Source organism: Ochotona curzoniae, unplaced genomic scaffold (genome assembly GCF_017591425.1).
Source record: "Ochotona curzoniae isolate NIBS_2020 unplaced genomic scaffold, NIBS_Ocur_1.0 scaffold_4937, whole genome shotgun sequence".
Taxonomy (NCBI): Eukaryota; Metazoa; Chordata; class Mammalia; order Lagomorpha; family Ochotonidae; genus Ochotona; species Ochotona curzoniae.
In genome coordinates this window covers 3,337,700-3,354,454 of record NW_024467126.1, presented here as the reverse complement: position 1 = coordinate 3,354,454, position 16,755 = coordinate 3,337,700, and the positions used below count along the sequence as shown (strand labels likewise).

Sequence of the window (16,755 nt, the reverse complement as noted above, 5' to 3'; positions counted from 1 at the left end):
GGCTGCAGGACCAAGTCTGCCCCAGGTCTATGCTGCTTTCTCGCTCAGTGGGGGCACTGGACGCTGAGGGACGCCGAGATACAGCGGCTCCATCCGTACTCGCAAGAGCCCGTGACGGAATGAGATGCAACCACCCCCAAATGCAGAAGAGAACACGCAGCAGGCCCGGCCACGGGGGGAGGCGGGGAAGGCACAAACACCCGGGGTCTCGGGCAGCAGGACGGGATTGGTGGTCGAAGGCAGGAGGGCGGCTGAGGCACGCCCCAGAAGGCACGCGTCTCAAGCTCATGGGAAAGACTACAGGGCCCACGGTTTGCTGGTGGCCAAACACAAGCCAGGCGAGACGCACGGAGCTGAAAGCACCCCCATTCGCTCTGCTGGATGGGCCACTCTGGGACCCGCGGCCAAGGGGCATAGCACCTGCACGAGGCCCCCTTCCCCACCTGGAATAGAGGTCACCGGAGCAGCCTGGGACTGCCGAGTCACACAGCACACCCAGCCACAGACAAGTGTCACCACAGTGGGAGACAAGCCAGCCGGACACAGCCACGGCCTCACCTGGACCTCAGGCTTGGGACGTACCTGTTTCCTGCCCAGCTCTGCGGGCCTCTCCTAGCGGCTCTGGTGAGCACGAGGGAACTGACTCAGCCATGTGGGCTGGGGTTCCCACCGGCATCCTGCTCCCATGACAGAAGGGCACCCGGCAGTGACGCCAACACGGCTGTGTTGGAAACACCTCAGAAGCTACGGTCCTCCTGTCACCAGGAGGGATCTGCCTGGGTCTCCAGCCCCTCCTGCATGGGGTAGCCAGGGTGGGGGACAGTCCCCAGCCACCAACCAGGAGCACTAAAAAGAATAACCACGGTGCCGTGGCACCTTCCTGAGATACTGACATCCCCTATGGGCACTGGTTGGAGGCCCAGCTGTTCCCCCTCTGATCCTGCTCCCTGCTCATGCAGTTGGGGAAAACACTGAAAGATGACCCAATGACCCCTCAGCTACCCAGCAGAGAGAAGCCCCTGGCTCCTGGCTACATCCAGACCACTGGGGCCATTCGGGAAGTGAACCAGCGGATGGAAAAAATTCCTTTAGTCTCTCTGTAACTGAGCCCAAGGGAGGAAGTATGTTCCACTTGAAGGCCACAGCAGCCCCAGGCTCACAGAAGCAGGTGTGGACAACATGTCAAGGACAGCGTGTCGTAGACGGGGGAGACGCGGGCAAGAAAACGCCGCTGAGTTCACACTTTATTTGTAAACCCTGAATTCATATAATAGTCACAGACTGTGAAAAACCATCCTTTGATTTTTTAAAATTAGATTGACTCGTTTCTTCAAAGGCAGAATGCAGTGAGTGTGAGCGACAGACGGAAAGCTCTTCCATCTGCTGGTTCGCTCCCCAGCTGGCTTTGGCAAAGACCGGTGCAAGTCAGGCGGAAAGCAGAAACCTGGCTCTCCAGCCAGCTCTCCATCCCATGGCTGGCGCGGCTCACACACTGGCACCATCAGCCGCTGCCTTCCTAGGCACGTGAGCAGGGCACTGGGTCAGAAGCAGAGCTGGCAGCACTTGGAGGGGTGCTCTGACATGGGGGCACCACACACAGGGGCCCAACCCATTGCACCACTCATCAGCAAGGGCACTCGGTGCTCGCGAGGGGCCCTAGGATACAGTGCGGCCACCGAGCTCAGTGCTGGTCCCTGCCTGCGCCCTCAATTCTTGCAACAGGAAACCAGACCCAAGGAGGGCCCATCCAGAAACAACGGAATGGTCTGGCCAGATGCCAGCTTGCCCACATGTCTGCTCGTGGGCACGCAGAATGACCACTCTGCCGCCAGGCCACAGTACGAACCCTGGGCAGCAGCGGAAGCTTCTGGTCCTGGCAAGTAACTTGGTCTTTCCCTGGGCAGGCGTGCCCGCTCCACTCCACACAGGGCCACAGCCTAGGGCAAAAGCGGACCCCCGGCTTCCAGGGGCTAGGCTCAGGGCCAGCCGGGCATGTGGGCCCAGGGCTCAGAGGAGCTCAGGGAGAAGGGAACTGCCTGTGGAAGGGCTGCGCAAGCCTGGCATCCACATGGTCAGGAGGAGGACAGGGCTGGCCTGACCCTCAGTAAGGACCCCTCAGAGAGATGGGGGACCCCAGGTGCTTTTGCTAACAGAGCATCTGTGGGTGGGGAGAGGCACAGTTGGGCGACTGCAGCAGGTCAGAGCGAGCTCAGGGCCTGGCAAGGAGCAGGGAGGCAGGCTGCGAGGAGCACAGGATGAGCTGAGCCCAGCCTAGGCACCTGCAGACATGGGGCTTCTGACCCACGCACGGGCCTTACATCACTGTGACCCAGGAACAAGGCCAGTGGCACACGGAGGTTCCCAGGTCAGAAAGGCTGAGCAGGGGCAGCTGGGGACAAGCGAGACGCTGGCCACATGTACGCTGGCCACACATAGCGGGCAGGCGTCACCCGCGGCTGTCAGCACTGAACTACAGGAGCGTCCCCCACCCCAGGGTGGTCTCCTAGAACAAGGCAGCAAAGGAGCCACCCCGTCCCCTCCCCTCTGCCTGCTGTCACAGAGGATGGCGGCCAGCTGCCATGGAGGGTTAGGAGGGGGCTGCCACCCCGTGTGCAGCTGCAGGGGGCTGGCCTGGCGCCTACTTTCCAGGACAGCTGCCCCAGACAAGGCGAGCAGGACTCCTCCGGGGTGGGGGGTGGCAGCTTGTTGACCAGCTGCCAGGGAGCTGCTTGCCGGCCCCAGCCCTGACTGGCTTCCTTCATATCCTGATTCTCCCATGGCCCAGGCAACTGTCGGGCTTCCCCTGAAACTACACATGCTCCCTCCTCAGCCTCCCGTCCCGCGGGTCCAGTGGGCTCACCACCTCCCCCTCCCCTCAGCTTCCTCACTTCTGTCGCTCAGAGAACCGCAGGACAAGATGAGGGCACGGGCATGGTGGCAGGAGGCCACAGAGGTTTGCAGGAACAGGCTGGAAGGAGGAAGGCTGGTGATCAGCTGGCCAGAGGCCATCTGCCTGGGCTGGAGCCACGGGAGATCCTGACCCCTGCCCCTTGCCAACTCCCCTATGGGAGTGTCAACAGCTTCCTGACTTCCCAGAAAGACTGACACCAAAGCCCAGTGTGACCCAGCAACCCACTCCTCGGTGCACGCGCTGAAGAGCTAAGACAGGTGTTCGGCAGGCAGCTGAGAGACCTGCGTCCCTGGCTGGCACTGTGGGTGGTGAGGAAAGCCACCATCTGCAACAATGCATCGCTGTGCGCCACAAGGCCGGGCGGCACCTCCAGCTGCATCGCTGTGCGCCACGAGGCCAGGCGGCACCTCCGGCTGTGTCCGGCTGTGTCCGGCTGTGTCTTAAGCCATACAGTGGACACTCCAGCACCATTTGTTGACTTCACTCATTGGCAGAGGGGACAGGAACACCCATGGGGCAAGGCTGAAGACTCGACGACCCAAATGTACCATGTGGGGGCCCTCTGTCACCTGTTATTCCTTTGGGAACCTCTCCTGGCTGCAGAGCAGGGCGCAGGCGCCCACAGGTGTCCACCAGGCCTGGCTTCAGCATGGGAACGCCACCCTCCTGTTCCCCAACAGCCTCCATGGCGCCACTCACCTCGATCCTGTCCGTCTTGGCATCACCCCAGTACAGCTTGCCCTCCTGTGGGTCCAAGGCCAGGCCATTGGGCCAGCCAAGGGAGGTGTTGACCAGTACATGCCGCTCCTGCCCGTCCAGGTTGGCACACTCGATTTTGGGGTTCTCCCCCCAGTCTGTCCAGTACATGAGGCTGCAGAGGAAGCAGAGGTCCATGGCAGTGGCCATCTTTGTCCAATCCCACCACCCAGGAGTGTGAGGTAGATATCACAGGTGTGGCCAGGTGAGTGGCACATTTGGGGCATCAAGGAATGGTGGTTGCCAGGCCCCAGGCTCCTCTCCTGCCCCCACTTGGGGTATGCTGGGAAGGACGCAGAATGGACAGAGCCTTCTGAGTATGGGGAGCAGACGGTGCCAAGGTCTCGGTGACAAAGAATGGGCTGTGTAGGGCCAGCACAGGCTCCGCTTCTACTGCCCCTGCCTGCCCCTCCCCCATCCTCCTTCCTGCCCAAGCGCCCATCCCTGACCCCATGAACTCATGCACCTGACCTGGCACCCCTAGAGGCACAGGGGACAGGGCTAAGTGGCGCAGCGAGGGGCCTGGAGGCAGCTTCCTGGCTCCTCCCCCATTCACACACATGGACCGCGGCGCTCTGACCAAGTTCACTGGCAGTCCCTCTGCCTTCTCACCATCAAACCCTGGGGGTGGGGCACTCCACTTCTCAGCCCTGCTGACCCTCCTGGGCAGGGGTCAAGCCTGCCCTGCAGCAGCCTTCTGTCCTCCACTCCAGGCCTCCTGGGCTTCCACACCCCCTTGAAGGTGAAGGCCACGGCCACTAACCCTGAGTGTGGCAAGGCACAGACCCAGCATGCAGGGACTGCAGATCCAGTCCACCCTTGCCCACTGGCACCTGGGCCAGTTCACAGCATCCACCGAGCCTTAGGCCCCCCTCCAGGGCTGGAGAAGAACTCTGTAGTCCGGTTTCCCCCACGCCCTGCTCCAGCGGATGCCCAAGAAGGCCCTGGGGCCGGGTGTGTACCTACGGGGGGTGCCTCCTCACCCTCATCCCGCCACACCCGCATGGAGCCCAGCCCCGCCTTACCCCATCACGGGGTGCAGCACAATGGCGCGGGGCTCGTCCAAGTCCTCAGACACCAGGACCTTGCGAGAGGTACCGTTGAGGCGCGTGACCTCGATGCGGTCGGTGCCCGTGTCGGTCCAGTAGAGGTTCCGGGCCACCCAGTCGACGGCGATGCCATCGGGGTCGTTGATCTCAGTGTTGACCAGTGTCTGGGCCCCTGAGCCGTCCAGGTAGGCCCGGCGGATGGCGTGCACCTCGTCGTCGGTCCAGTACACGTAGCCCTCCAGCGGGTCGTAGTCGATGGCAATGGCATGCCGGATGTCATCCACCTGCAGCACGATGTCCGTGAAGTCCGGCGTGTCCAGCGAGATCCTCCGCAGGTCTGTGCGCCGCGCCAGCAGCAGCACCTCCTCCGCCCCTGGGGGGCAGCGGTAGGGGGGTCAGCGCACAGCGGGGTGGGTGGCAGAGCTGGGCCAGGCGGGGTGAGGCCCCACTACAGCTGCCAGGTCACCCTCCTGAGAGGAGCACAGCGAGCTACAGGCAGCCCCCCTGAGACCCCCACTCTTCCTGGGTGGCTCAAGGTCACTTCCACCCAAAGTCCTCCCCGACCCCTCCCCACCCATGACTGCAGAGTGGGGATAGACACAGGTCTGCTTTTCACCACCCAACTCCTGGGTGGGGCCAGACACCTGCCAGCTGAGCTCACCTCTGTCTCGCACACCGATGTAGGTGCCCAATACAGTGCCAGCTCCAAGGCCCCAAGACAGAGCGGAGGCTGCAGGGGGTACTCTGAGCAATCCCCAGGTCACCAGGACAATGACCCGAGGGCCCTGCCTCCAAGGGTGGGGTCCCTGATGCCCCCTCACCCAGGTGGCTTCCAAGAACTGCCCCTGAGAAAGGGTTAGCAAGACACCATACCAGCCCCTTGGGAAATCACACCCAGGTTCTCAAAGGCGTCGGATGAACGGACCCAGCATGGGGCTCCAGAACCACACAGAACGGACCCAGCATGGCACACTGTGGCAGGGCGCGAGCAAGTATGTACCTCGTGGGTTCCTCCAGTGGAGGGCGGGATCTGCCAGCTCTCCAGGCATACCTGCACAGCAGCCTGCACAGCATCCCCTGCCCCAAACTCCTGTGACTCAAAGCGAGCACACAGCGGTACCAGGGGCCAAACCCACACGTACAGCCAGGTGCCTCCAGCCCTGGGGCTCCCTCAGGACCCACACCCCAACCTACTCTGGCTGTTGGGGGCTCAGACCCCTGAAAGCCTCATGCTTGCCCTCAGCCATTACCATTCAGGTTCTACCCAGCCCACCGCCCTGTCAGGATGGGTCAACACTTCCGGCAAAAGTGGCACGGAGGAAGGGGCTCCCCCAGGTCTGACACAGAGCTGGGGTGCTGTCAGCTCAGAAGGACCCATTCAGAACCAGAGAGTACATTCAGCCCCTGGGGGCCGCCTGCCTGGGGTCACAAAGCAGCCCAGGTCAGACCCCGCTCCCAGCCCAGGTCCAGCCAGCTTTGGCTGTCACAAGCAGCCCAGGGACCTGCCATCCATCCTGACTCCGCCCCAAGCTCAGGGCTCATGATCAGATTCCCTCACTAGAGGGCGCACACAGGCTAGCAATAAGTGCTGAGCTCTGGGCTGGGAAACTGAGGCAGGCAGACAATATTACCACCTACCATGGAGAATGGCAGTCCCTGCAGGAAGCAGCCCGCGGGGCCCGGGAGGTCAACCCACTCCTGGGCTCAGGCTCCTCTCAACAGCGTGCGTGCGTACAGGTGGTGCGTGCCCCCAGGGTGGTCTTCACACCACCCCCAGCTCTCATTTGACACTGAGAGGCTGAGCCCCAGACCAAGCACACAAGCAGGCAGGGGTCATGCTGGTCGCGCGGCCGGCACTTGTAGCACTTGCTCTCGCTTGGTCTTGCCGCCCGGAAGGTTCCATCATCGTATCGATGCGTCTGTGGGTGGTGCCTTGAGGCTGGACCCCCGTCCAGGGTCGTGTGGGCCACACAGATCAGGGCTCTGTCCCCACCACGTCCTCACAGCCACAGGAAGGCAGAGAGGGGGCAGGAGACGCACACCCAAGGCGGGCTGATGCTGGGGGAACCTGCTGCCTGAGCAGCTCTGAGAGCTACATGGATACCACACAGGGCACAGCCCGTAAGAGTCGCAAACGTGGGCCACAAGGGGCTGAGCATGCCAGCCTGCACGGGCACGCGTCAACACACAGCCCCCAGGCCGAACCCCACCCCGAGAAGAGAGTCCTGCAGACCTGCCAGGGACTCACGAGTTTTGCCCCTGAACACGGCGACCAGGGCAGCCTGGGAGACACAGAGGCACCGCGGGCTTCTCTGAGGGTCTGAGCAGCCGTGCCAGCACAGCAGGCAGGCTCCCCGACACCAGGGTCCAGCCAAGGACCGGGGCCTCTGCCCACAGGTGGACCAAGAAGAGGCCTCACGGGCCAAGCGGCACCCCCGGCCACAGTCCTGGGGCGCCTCACTGACCACCAAGGAGGGATCCACACCTTCCGTGGGCCCAGACACAGAGCCTGCACCCAATTTACACATCAGGGAACAAACTATTTACAAAGCAACAGTGACCACAAACCGCCAGCCTCATGGCGCTGCCAAACACACCTTACCGGAGCCAGCCAGGGATCTGGTCCTTACGGCCACCTGAGCCCCGCCCCACCTTCCTGCCTGCGCACCTGCGCACCCGTGCGGCTCATGCACCTGTACGCACGCACCCATGCGCGAGGAAGCATGCACAATCCTTGTGAATGCAGGATGCCAGATGCGGGCCAGGCATTCCTGACAGGGGTGTGCTGCTCCAGGACAGGGCCCAGGCACAGGGCCAGCTCCCACCTCCCTCCCTGCCGCCAGCCACAGCCCAAGGTGCCGCGCCCCCCCCCCCCCCCACCAGCAGCGGCAACGGACGAAGGAATGGAGACACACAAATCCCCAGGCCCCGCGAGGGCCAGGATGGAGCGGCCGCACCCCTTCCAGCTTCCGAGGCTGCCGGAAATACTTGGAGTTCTTTGGCTTGCGGCTGCCCCACTGCGGCCTCTGCCTCTGGCCCCGGCCAGAATCCCTGCTGTGGTTCTGCTGTGTGAACTGGGAGCTATCCAATCCCCACATGGCCATCTCTTTACCTAATGACACCTGCTACGACACCACTTCCAACTCAGTCCACACACATACACACACACACAGAGCGACTGACCCTGCCACAGCAATGGGTCCAGCGGGTCCACCATCTGTCCATCTACAGTGGCTGGAAGGAGGAGACAGGCCAGGTGACGGGCTGGGCAGGAGCAGGGCCCCGGGGAGGGGAGCTGGGGTTCCCGCTGCGCCTGTCCCTGTAGTGGACACAGCCTCCTGAAAGCAGCCTAGCGTAACCAGCATGAGCCCAGGGACCCATCTGGGTCCCCCACATGAGTGCAGGGTCCACAGCAGCGAAATCCATGATGCTGGACTCCAGATAAATAATCTTTAAAAAAATAAATAAATAAATAAAACAGGAGAAAGAAGGGCTAGGCCAAAGAAGCCGCTTGCCCTAACCAGGCCAACCCTGGTAGGAAGACCCTCCTGGGGGCACCCATGTCACAGGAATCACTGTGCTACCCCACTATGGCACCTTCACAACAAAACCACAGCGTGTGGCTGGACCAAGCACGCATGGCCAGGGGGAGGGGGTCCTTGGCCCCCAGGGCACAGGCTGGGCATCATCACCCTGACAGCCTGAGCTAAGTGTGGCTGGCGTGTAGCTGGCATGCAGCAGCCCCCAGCAGGCTCTCGGCCCCTCTGCACTGCTCCTGCTGCAGGGCACCTGGGCCTCTGGCTTCCTTCAAGAGGCCGCCTCTCCCTGCTCCCAGGGGTGGGGGCTCCTTCCCAGCCACCCTCCACGGGAGGCAGAGGGGTCACTGGCCGTCTCGAGCTGCGTGGGCAGGGCCGGGTCATCATGCAGGCCGTGAACAGCCTGGCCAGGGCGGCCTCCCAGCAGGCGGGCGGCCAGATGACTTTTGTTTGTGACCAATTGCCCTGCTGCTTCTCCTCAACCGGAGAAAGTGTTGGGACAAATGCTGAGCCCGCAGCCCGGCATGTTGGCCCAGCCGGCCGCCTGGACTGACCATGCAGTCACGGGGCCTGGAGGAAGTGGCCGGGACCAGTGCCTGCAACCTGAGGTGTGGGCAGCTGTCTGCCGTGGGGCCTCCCAGCATGGGCCCCAGAAGCTCCCCTCCACCCTCACACCCTCGAGTCGGGCTGTGTCTGCTCAGCTCTAATGTGGAACATCAGTTCTCTGCCCAGGGACTGGAGGTGACCAGAGAGAGGGCAGGCAGGGGCGGACCCACCCCGTGATCCTGTGTCACTGTCCCCACCAGCACCGCTTCCTCACCAAGTGCCCCTGATCCAACCTCTTGGCCTCTACTTCCCAAGTCGGGGTACAGGCAGATAAGGTCGCCCCTCCGCTGGGCTGGGAGAACCCCAAGGGGCACCTCGTGCAGCTTCAGTGGGAGGGTACAGGGAACAAGGCCGGGCATCCATTCGTGCCTGGTCAGCTTTGGGAGCTGCAGGAAGCATGCTGGCAAATAAGCAGTGTAATTGTCTGACACCTACTGGGTGCCTGGGCTGCGAAACGCACTCCGCATTGGTTTAAAAAAAAACACCAGAGACAGAGAGAAAGATCTTCCTTCCGCTGCTCTTGCCCATGACAGCTAGAAGAGGGCGGGGCGGGAGCCAGGAGCTCCTTCACCCTCCCTGACATGGGTGCAGGGTCTGAGCACCACACAGCCACACGGCAGAGAGGAACCCGGAAGGGAGACGCTCGCACAGAGCACGGCTCTGGGAAGAGGCGGTCCAGAGAAGCCCCTCTGGGGAGCCACGGCCCGCCCCACCAAGGGCCAAGGAGGCAGCTGTCATGTCACCCACAGTAGCAGGGAAGTTAAGGAAGAACGGTGGCACAGCACGCTACTCCTCCACCTACAGTGACGGCATCCCTTGTGGGCACTTGTTCAAGTCCCGGCTGCTCCACTTCCCATCCAGCTCCTTGATGACACAGTGGGGAAGCCAGTGGAAGATGGCCCAAGTGCTTGGCCCTCCACACCCGGTTAGGCTCCTGGCTTAGCACTGTCTGTTGCAGTCAGCAGGGGAGTATAAACAGTGGATGGCGGCAGATCTGTCACCCTGACTTTCAAGTCCATCAATCTTGGGGGCGGTGTGGAGGAAGCGGCAACAAGGGAGCCATAAACCCTCCAGGTCTGCAGTGGAGGTGGGGACAGAGCAGGCACCTGCCGCTCTCACAGAGGGGCCGGGGGAGGAGCTCAGGAGAGACCTAGGAAGTCGCGCCCAGCAGGAACCGCAGGGTCCAATCCCACATTTCCACCGGCATCCCACACGGGCGCCGGTTCATGCCCCGGCTATTCCAAGCCACCTCGCTCCCTGCTTGTGGCTGGGAAAGCAGTGGAGGATGGCCCAGTGTCGTGGGAGCCTGCACCCACGTGGGAGACCCAGAGGAGGCTCCTGGCGTGACTGGAACAGGAAGCAGCCGAGAAGGAGGCTGGAGCCCTGCATCTCTCCTTGGAGACAGGCTGTGGCCTGCAGTGTGGACGGCGCCCCAGGGGACACCTGGGGCTCGGGGACAGAATATTCTGACCACTGCTTCCAGCTCCTGGGCAGCAAACCTGAGGCCCTCCCTCCCAGGGTGGACACCTGTTATGGGCAGTCCCGGGAGGTGTGGACAGATTCTGTGAACCCAGAACTTGACCCCGAAGACTACAAGGAACCAAAGGAATGACCTGGGGCCAGGCTGGGCTGCAGGAGTCCGACAACAAACACACAGGAATGCCTGCAGCTGGACTCGGCTCAGCCCCCTGGCTCAGGAGGCCCAGCCGGGTCGGTGTCCCCAGCCCCGGGCAACAGTCCTGTCTGTCTGAGACGCGCTGCCCTCTCTTTTTTCCCTGGCTTCCCACGCTGTCATCCAGGCCAAAACATTGGCAGGGTCCAGGCAGTGCAGTCCCACGTCTATGCAGCTCTAAAACACACGTGGGCAATCCACTGCAGAGCCAGAGGCAACTAGGAAGAGAGATGGACAGCAGAGAAGTCTCTGGGGTTGGGGTGAAGTAGGGTGCATCTAAATGCCCGAGCACATCAGAACACACGACACGCCTTTTCCTGCGTGCAGGTCAGACCTCGGCTCAGAGACACACGGAGGGAGCCAGCCTCGGGCTTGCTGGCATTTCCCTGACGTGCCCGCCTTCAGGCTCCCGTGGTCCCTGGCGGCGGCGGGCGGCGGCGGACGGCAGCTGCCCGCTGCTGGCAGCGTCGCTCGCAGCTGCTTCCCTCCCACCCCTCTCCCCCGCGCTCCCTTTGACCTACTTCTCAGAAACAAGTGACTAGAGTCAGACTGTAGGAACAAACGTCCCTGTTCTTCCCAGCCCCCAGGGCTAATCCACCCAGACGGACGGACAGACATGAGGGGCCCAGCTGTCGCCTGCTCGTCAGGCCCACCAGCAGAGCCTGCCCTGCCTCCTGCTGCCCTAGCCCTGTCCCTCGACAGAGGCGCATCTGTTCAAAGTGTGCAGGGGGGACGTGCATCCGTCCCCCATCTGCGCTCTCCCAGCCACTCCAGCTGCAGCCCAGGGCCTGCGAGATCCAGCGCTGTCCCAGCCTGTCCCTGCACTCCCCTCGGACGGCTGTGAAGTGACAGAAGTCAGTGGCCCAGCCAGGTGGGTGCGGGCAGCTCCCAGCAGAATCCCCCTCCACACCTCCCACCCGCGCCGTCGCTGTTTTTAGCCCAATCCACATAATTGGAAAAGCATGGGGGGATCCGAAGCCAGCTGCCAGGCTCGGTCCCCAGAGGGATGGGGAGGCCCGGCCTGCCAGCCCTTCCCGAGGGCAAGCTCCGCCCACACAGACCCACGCCAGGCCACCTGCGGTGCCCCTGAACCCTGGCAGAGCGGAACAGGAGCAGCCACTTGCTGGCCTCCAAGTGACCATTTCAGGATGGGCTGGGGTGACAGACACGAAGGTTCCGAGCCAGTGGTCAGCGCCCCCCAACACACACACACAGAGCAGTGGACAGCACTGTGCCCCTTCTGCCATCTTTCCTTTGAGGAGTCCAGGGTAGGCCAAGGGACCTGCAGGCATCCTCAAAATCCTGGGGACTGTGACAGGGCCCTGGCAGGCCAGCATTGCCTTCTGTCCCCATGCCCAGGGCCTGCAGGCCACACCACGTGCCCCTCCTCCCCACCAGCTCCTCTGGATAGCGCCGGCCCTGGTGGCCTTCGGGGGAGCGGTGATGGCGTTCTTGGCATCACATCAGAGGGCTGCCTGGCTCCAAGCTCAAGTTCAAATTCAAGCACAACTCCTGTCTGTGCCCCACACACCCCTACCCCATCCCCCACCCTCCGGCAAGCATCCCCACTAGGCTCAGTCCCTCCCTGGGATCACAAGGCACATGGGGTAGGGGCACCAACTGAGAGCATTCTGCACCAGGCTCCCAAAGCTGCCCTGACCACACCCCCAGCGCACTCCTTCTGCCAGCCTGCAGGTGCCCCGCCGCCCCCCACCCCCACCCCAACCCTGGTCCAGAGGCCTCTCTGCCTGCCCTCCCTCCACCTGCACACGCTGCACCGGCTCCTGGCACGTGGGGCTGGCCGTCTGTAAAAACTGGAGCAGGGGACACTCGATCCCGAGTTGAAATCCTGGCGGGCAGTGACTTTGTGACTTTGGGTACCTAAGCGCAGTAGCCATCCTCCTTCCCTTAGGGCAGATCCTCTAACACGGCCCCATCGGTGAGGCGAGAGCAGACATGGACCACGCGTGTGCATGCCATGGCCGAGGACGCTGAAGCCAGACTCCGCAGCAGTGGCCTCCACTGCCATGACATTTCCAACAGCGGGCCTGGATTCTCCTTTTCTCTTTTTCTTTCTTGCACCAAAATAAACGGATCTCTCATCGTCATGTCCATGAGCTTTCTGAGTCTCCTCCCTTGGCTACTGACTGCATTGCGCCATGCGTGGGCAGCGCCACGCGTGGGCAGCACCCCGGACAGCAGGACACGTTCTACGGGTGAGGGACCTGGGACCGCTGGTCGACCATCACAGCCAGGCCCCACACAGAGCAGGTGGACCTGATGGGTCACCCCAGCAACCTCCATGGGCCCCGGGCTGCAGAAGCTCCCCACTCCCCCCCCCAGCCTCACCTGCCTTACACGTGCGCCCATTGTCCTGCAGCTGCACCCCAGTCGGGCAGGCACAGGCATAGAATGGCTCCCTCGGGGACAGCAGGCACAGGTGCGAGCAGCCACCATTGTCCTCCTCACATCGGGTGTGCACTGGCCAACACAGAAGCAGAGAACATTCCAGAATGGGACCCTCAAATCCCTCTCCCTCCCACAGTCACTTGCTTCTAAACAAGCTAGCTCCCTGTCACCTGCTCATTGTTCCCAGCTTGTTCCACCCACGCCCACCCTGTCCCAACCAGGGCCACCTTCCTACCCATTCCAGCCGGGCTGCATGTTCTGCTGTGCTGCTCCGCCCCCACCCCAGACCCACCCCTGGCTGCAGGTTCCCTGTGGGTGGCTGGGGCGACGGCCACCCCGGCTGCAGGTACCCCCCCGTGGGCAGCGGGGCAATGGGCACCCCCGGCTGCAGATCCCCTGTGGGTGGTTGGGGCGACGGGCACCCCCGGCTGCAGGTTCCTCCCCCCGTGGGCAGCGGGGCAATGGGCACCCCCGGCTGCAGATCCCCCGTGGGCGGCTGGGGCGACGGGCACTCACGGGAAGGCTGCCGCTCCTGGCTGAGCACCTGGATGTCCATGGGCGAGTACAAGGCACTAAGAATCTCCTTCCTCTTCTCCCCGGTCCTCTTGTTGCACGCGTGGATGGAGCGGGTCTGCCAGTCCGTCCAGTAGAGGGTGTCCCCAGACAGTGTCAGCGCGAAGGGGTGCGTCAGGCTGCCCTCCACCACCTTCTGCCTGCAGGGGGTCCGGGAAGGCGTCAGGGGAGCTGGCGGGGAGGAGAGAGGCATGGCCACCTGGACGGCCCTGCCCACGGCTCTGACCCCACCGCATCGCATGGGGCCAGCACAGGTGGGACACCGTTCATGCCATCTTCCGACCTCGCTTATGTGAAAGCAACAAGCCTCATCAGCAACCCAGGGGGCTCCTCCAGGCTGACCTGGCCAAGCCACCTGCTCCCTCACCTAGTGCCCTTCCACATGCAGAGTAACTACACCGGGCGCTCAGGCAGGCCAAAGGCCTTCCTTCCCGTGCGTCTGTGATGGGATGCTGCCGTTATCTGCTTGGGGACCCTTCTGAGACAGGCTCTGGGAGAACGGGTGGCAGTGGGGGTGCCGAGGAAGTCCTGCTCTCCGGCCAGCCCCCCGCAGATGGAGCTCCCCCTGGGTCCTGGCCGGTCCCCCGCATACGGAGCACCCCTGGGTCCTGGCCAGTCCCCTGCAGACGGCGCTCCCCCTGGGGCCTGCCCCCGAGTCACCTGTTTGGCTAAGGTCACTTTTTGTTGACTAATACGGAGCTGAAATCCACACAGCATGAATGACCGCTGGAAAGCGAGTCCTCCTACGTGCTGAGGGACCATGGCTCTGCTGCACCAGGGACACGGCCAGCCCGCCTCTCTCTTTTTCTTCCCATCACTGGCCCTGGGGAAGACCCCACCCCCACGCCTGCAGCAGCCCTGGACCCTCTCTGTGGCCAGCCCCCACGTGGCCCCTGAGGAACCATGGCCACCACAGAGGACATATTTTTTTTTCTTTTTTCTTTTTTTTTTTTTATTTCTTTCTTCCCCAGGCCTGCCTCCCAGCCTGGGGAAGCCTCCAGAAGCCTGCAACCTCAGGACCTGTGGGAGCCACACCCCGGCTAAGCTGGGATGCCAACCCCACCCCAGGGCTGTCGGCCCACGGGCCCAGGGAACACACAGATTAGCACCCAGACACAAGCCTGCAGGCACCATGGGCAACCACGGGCCAGACGCCCACCCCCACCTGGGCCAGGGGTGAGGGCTGTGCCCCTGGTTGTTAGGGGGCACCCCTGAACCAGGCCCAGGGTCAGCAGCAAGAAACATGCAGACAGAAGTCAGGAGCTCTTATGCTAAGCTGACCGCAGGAAAACCCTCCTGGGTCATTTGCTCATCCCTTCATTTATTCAACTTCCTGAGCACCTCTGGGCAGGGTCCCCTGGCAAGACTGGGTGTGTCGGGAAATGCCAACTGCCACTGTCTGTCGGGATGCTCACCGCCCGGGTGGAGTGGAGAGGGGTCCCGAGCCCCCACGCGCAGCTCTGAGGGCTTGGGGGCTCCCCCTGAGGTGGGCATACCCTGTGGAGGTAGGGCCACACCAAAGGCTTTGCCGCGCCCCACACAGAGGAACATCTTCACCCAGGGCAGATGCCAGGCCCAGCACGTGAGGCGCCATCGGAGACGCCCGCAATCCAGGCCAAGCGTGAGTCGCCCGGCACTACTCCAGGTTCTCAGCTTCCTGCTAAGGTGCACCCCTGGAAGTCGGGCCCCCACCACCTGTGGGAGTCTGGCACTGGTGCCAGCTTGGGTCCCCAGGGTGTTAGGCAAGGAGAGCTCAGGCACCCGAGTGAAGAAACGGCACCTGGCACCGGGTGGGGGCACCCCTGGGGTGGGACACTCACCGGAGGGAGCCGTCCAGGTTGGCACGGTGGATGAAGCTGAGCTTGGCATCTGCCCAGTACAGCTTCTGCTCATCCAAGTCGATGGTCAGCCCGTTGGGCCAGTAAATGTCCGAGTCCACGATGACCTTGCGTGTGCTGCCGTCCATGCCCGCCCGCTCGATCCGTGGCGTCTCCCCCCAGTCCGTCCAGTACATGTACCTGCCAGGGAGGGCACACGTGGCAGACACAAGGCTGGCACCACTGGCGGGTTCCGATTTCTCTCTGCACAGACACATACCCATGTGGGTCCTGGTCTCTCCCCCACCAGAGGGGACTACTGCTTGTGGTTCTAGGCACCCACCAGCCCCCAGACTCGAAGGTGGCATTGTGGGCACAAACCCCCACCTGTTAGTGGTGGCCCAGGAACTTCTTGTTGCTAGGAAAATGCGACAGGAACTGGCGCTATGGCATAACAGGCAAAGCCACCGGCAGCCCCGGTGGTCCCCAGTTCATGTCCCAACTGTTCTACTTCTGATCCAGCTCCCTGCTAATGTACCTGGGAAAGCAGTGGAGGACGGCCCAAGTGCCTGGGCCCTGCAGGGACCCACATGGGAGACCCACAAGAAGCTCCTGGCTTTGGCCCAGCCATGCCCCATTTGAAGAGTCAATCAGTAGATGGAAGATCTCTCTCCTGCTGTCTCTCCTCTCTCTGTAACTCGACTTTCACATAAATCACACAGGCACACACACAGAGAAAATGCTGGGGCAAAGTCCTAAGGGGTACCTCGCCACCTGCTGGGAAGGACATGAGCCATCCACGCTCCAGCCTGAGGCACCCATGGGCTGCATAATGCCAATACCATGACATCCTGGGAAAGGCCAACAGGGAGCAGGGCCCGTGGGTGCTAGAGCTGGGAGAGAGGAGGAAGAGGAACAGGTGGGGGACAGGCAGCAGCCATGAATCCTGCACCTGCTGCTCCAGCTTGCCGTGAGCCCAAATCTGCTAAAAACCCCATGTCGTCCCCGAAAGGCACGTACAATGTGGGGTGGCGGGCGAGCTAGCCAGGCCCCAGACAGGTCAGACACACTCAGACACTGCCCTGTCTTATCTGCACCAACATAAGCCAGGCAGCCAGCCTTCTGGGAAGACAAAAGACCTGGGGACCACAGGCCATGTGCCCAGTCAGCGGCTCCCACCACACAGAACAGGAAACTGAAGCTGGCCTGTCCCGGGCTGCACGTGCCACGGCCTGGGTGCCTGCGTGGGCCCGGCTGGTTGTGACAGCCCTCGGCTGGCAGGGCCAGCAGGGCGTGGGAGAACTTCCCAGGCAGCCCGAGCCCCCAACACACGAGAAGGCATCCATAGAGTGGGTCCCTGCCCGAGGCACCACAGCCGGGCCCCAGCACTGCAGGCCCGAAAACGTGCGGGAGCAGAACTGGCATT

General features: G+C 62.8%; 1 protein-coding gene across 1 annotated transcript in view; it reads right to left on the bottom strand.

Moving 5' to 3' along the window:
• LRP5 (LDL receptor related protein 5) overlaps positions 1-16,755 on the bottom strand; it is an 84,899-nt gene that overhangs the window by 36,854 nt on the left and 31,290 nt on the right. Inside the window, exons 4-8 of the mRNA XM_040970962.1 lie at positions 15,333-15,530; positions 13,456-13,652; positions 12,880-13,011; positions 4,693-5,089; positions 3,611-3,782 (exon numbers count right to left, since the gene is read on the bottom strand). Of these exons, the coding sequence (XP_040826896.1) occupies positions 3,611-3,782; positions 4,693-5,089; positions 12,880-13,011; positions 13,456-13,652; positions 15,333-15,530 (1,096 nt within the window). The remainder of the gene's footprint in view (positions 1-3,610; positions 3,783-4,692; positions 5,090-12,879; positions 13,012-13,455; positions 13,653-15,332; positions 15,531-16,755) is intronic.